The 3207-nt window shown below is 44.8% G+C and overlaps 1 protein-coding gene across 1 annotated transcript; it reads left to right on the top strand.

The window, feature by feature from the left end:
* Positions 1-1169: 1169 nt before the first annotated feature.
* LOC122022386 (1-aminocyclopropane-1-carboxylate oxidase-like) lies at positions 1170-2680 on the top strand. The gene is made up of 3 exons (XM_042580361.1): positions 1170-1419; positions 1484-1719; positions 1797-2680. Exons 1-3 carry the CDS (start codon positions 1321-1323, stop codon positions 2371-2373), a joined length of 912 nt encoding a protein of 303 aa, XP_042436295.1. The 5' UTR covers positions 1170-1320; the 3' UTR covers positions 2374-2680.
* The last annotated feature ends 527 nt before the right edge of the window (positions 2681-3207 follow it).

Raw genomic sequence — 3207 nt, 5'->3', positions numbered from 1 at the left:
AATATTCAAGATGAGAATAGTTATATTTGGACTGGGGGAGTGCCGTTTTTATTTCATTTAATTTTTTAAAATATTAGACTTCTAACGAATTTTTATTTGAATTAATTAAACTAGTGGAATGGTGCCAGTCAGTTGATTGATAAGACATGATTTGAAATTTTAGGTCTTCCAGATAGCCAATGGACAAGCGCGTATGGGATGGAACGTGAGGAGAACGACGCATTAAACTCTCAAATTGGCAGGTAAACTTAACCACCACCATAAATGTAGCCTTCTTTCAGTTATCCACTAATAATATTCCCACGCTTTTAATTCTGTCAAATTAGAAAGGTATTTCTACCAAATAACACTTCTTCACTTAATCTGCTTCTGTTTTTAATCCATTGATCAGATGAATTAAGGTTAAAGAAGAGGTTTCATTCTTCATGGTTGAGTGAGTCGTTCTTCTTCAATAATGCGCCACCAAAGTCTCTTCCTGCTCCATACATTGTTCTTGGCCTCGGACGCCACCGATCATGCGATATTATTCTTTTTGCAAGTCAAACAGTCCGTAAGAAGCAGCATGTCACTTTCCATGTGGGGACTTCATTTTAGAAGCAATCATAAATGTAACTCTCATTTGACCCAGCAAAAAAAAAATGTATGAAAGGCACTCTCGATTAAAATGATCAAGTCGGCAGAGAATTCCCAGATTACTCCCAACATGATCAGCGAATCTAGCAATCTGAATTTGCTTTGAATCATTGCTGCTGCTGATTATTGCCATCGAGGTTTGGGAAATACCGCTTATAGTAAGTCTGAGATCGCTTCGTTCCTACTTAATTAGGCTGAAGCTTTTTCTTTGATTCAGTCAATGGAGAAAGCGACTCATATGGTGGAAGACACAGATGCATGGCTGAGTTATGGAGCCACAGATCAAGTGTCAGACATGAGCAGAGTGACCGTGCCCATTTCCCTACTAATCCATGATTTCGAAGAGCATGACAGTCTATAATTGCCGTCCCTATTTGCAAATTGCAACCCAGTCTGGTGGGTGTTCTTCTGGTAATTACCTCGCCGCCATTGCAAACATGCAACATTGACTTGAGCTTTTATTTAATCTTATCTGGATATAAAACTAATAAACCCCTGCCGCACTGATGACTGGTTTCTTAATCCAAAATTAAACTAGCAGTTGACATCCAACGAGTTTGCGCTATAAAAGGCCACCGGAGGCCTGCGCAGTTCCGGCATCCGTTGCAAGAGGCCTACAGAGCTTCCATAGTCAAGCTTACAATCTCCCACAGTTGTCCTGTTCTTGTGTAGCTCGATCGAGGCAAGATGATCCCAGTCATTGATTTCTCAAAGCTGCAGGGTGATGAGAGGGCCCTGACGTTGGCACAGATTGCCAATGGATGCGAAGAGTGGGGATTCTTTCAGGTATCGAATCAATCTGAAGTCGTTTTTTTTCAATTAAATGCTTGATTTGCGTGTTCGCGGGCAGCTGGTGAACCATGGGATCTCTGAGGAGCTACTTGAACGCGTGAAGAAGGTTTGCTCCGAGTGCTACCAACTGCGAGAGGGAAGGTTCAACGAGTCCACCCCTGTCCGGTCGTTGAACGAGCTGGTGGATCGAGAAAGCCAAGGTGAGGCCGTCAAGAAATTGAAAGACGTCGATTGGGAGGATGTGTTCGTGCTCCAAGACGACAACGCTTGGCCTTCAAATCCCCATGACTTCAAGTATGATGGACTTTGAATTAAAGATAACCCTTTTTTGAATTGATTAATATACATGTCTTGGCTTTAATGATTCGTAGGGAGACGATGGAGGAGTACAGGGAGGAGCTGAGGAAGCTGGCGGAGAAGGTAATGGAGCTGATGGACCAGAACCTGGGCCTCGAGAAAGGCTACATCAAGAAGGCCTTCACGGGAGACGGGCAGCAAGAGGCGTTCTTTGGGACGAAGGTGAGCCACTACCCTCCGTGCCCGCGGCCAGACCTCGTCGACGGCCTCCGCGCGCACACCGACGCCGGCGGCGTCATCCTGCTGTTCCAGGACGACCAGGTGGGCGGGCTGCAGATCCTCAAGGACGGGGAGTGGGTGGAGGTGCAGCCCATGAAGAACTCCATCGTGATCAACACCGGCGACCAGATCGAGGTGGTGAGCAACGGGCGGTACAAGAGCACTTGGCACCGCGTGTTGGCCACCCGCGACGGCAACCGCCGCTCCATCGCCTCCTTCTACAACCCCTCGCTCAAGGCCACCATCGCGCCGGCAGCCGCCCCTGCCGCCTCCTCCTATCCCAAATTCATGTTCGGAAACTACATGGATGTGTACGTGAAGCAGAAATTCGAGGCAAAGGAACCCAGATTTGAAGCAGTGGCAGCCATGTGAAGCCCGCACACGCACTGGGACTACTACTACTACTACAGCTATATATATTAATTATACGATCGGTAAGACATAAAACGCATGGTTGCATTTTGCTTTCGTTTTCCTTGTATCATATAGTTGGATAAGCCTAAAGCCTGTCATGATCAGTAGTTGCCCAGAGCAGTGTTGGGTTATGCATGGTTATAGCCACTAGCCTCGTGTGTTTGATTCCAAAACATGGTGCAATTAGTGCATATCCGTGGCCTCTGTTATGAAGTATGTTGCTTTGCTTCCTAGATTGAAATATATTACAGTGAAGTTTGTGGTATCCCTAACTTGTTATACTTTACAAGCTTTCTATTATTCTGGAACAAAAGAATTTATGGTGATGTGGGGGAAGCAGCAGGGAGGGGCTAGGTAGTAGGTGTCGGACTCGTCAGAGTAGAGTCATATCAAGTCAACCCGACAAAGAGTTCAGATCATGTCCTCAAACTTTGAGATGTAGTCATATAACTGGGGTCTGACCTGAATTAAGCCTAAAGGCTGGCTGGCTGGCTTGCTTGCTGCTGCCAATTGCGATCCGGATCGTACGATCTAACGATTCGAAAGCACCAAATCAGTCCTCGATCATTTTTGCAATGGAAACGGAGTAGGATCGGTATAATTTTATATTACAAATGAATTTACGTATTTTTTTTTGTTGAGAGTTGTTGATGTGGAAGTTTTGAAAGGTTATAGTTTTTTATTTGGATTGAATCATGTGATTTGTAATATATCAAATCAAAAATTGTTCGGAGATCTATAGTTGGTTATCGAGTTTACTTGTAACTGTCCAGTTTCAAATCCAAAAATTGT

The sequence above is a fragment of the Zingiber officinale genome, chromosome 9B (assembly GCF_018446385.1).
Source record: "Zingiber officinale cultivar Zhangliang chromosome 9B, Zo_v1.1, whole genome shotgun sequence".
Classification (NCBI taxonomy): Eukaryota; Viridiplantae; Streptophyta; class Magnoliopsida; order Zingiberales; family Zingiberaceae; genus Zingiber; species Zingiber officinale.
This window is presented reverse-complemented; position numbering and strand designations above follow the sequence as displayed.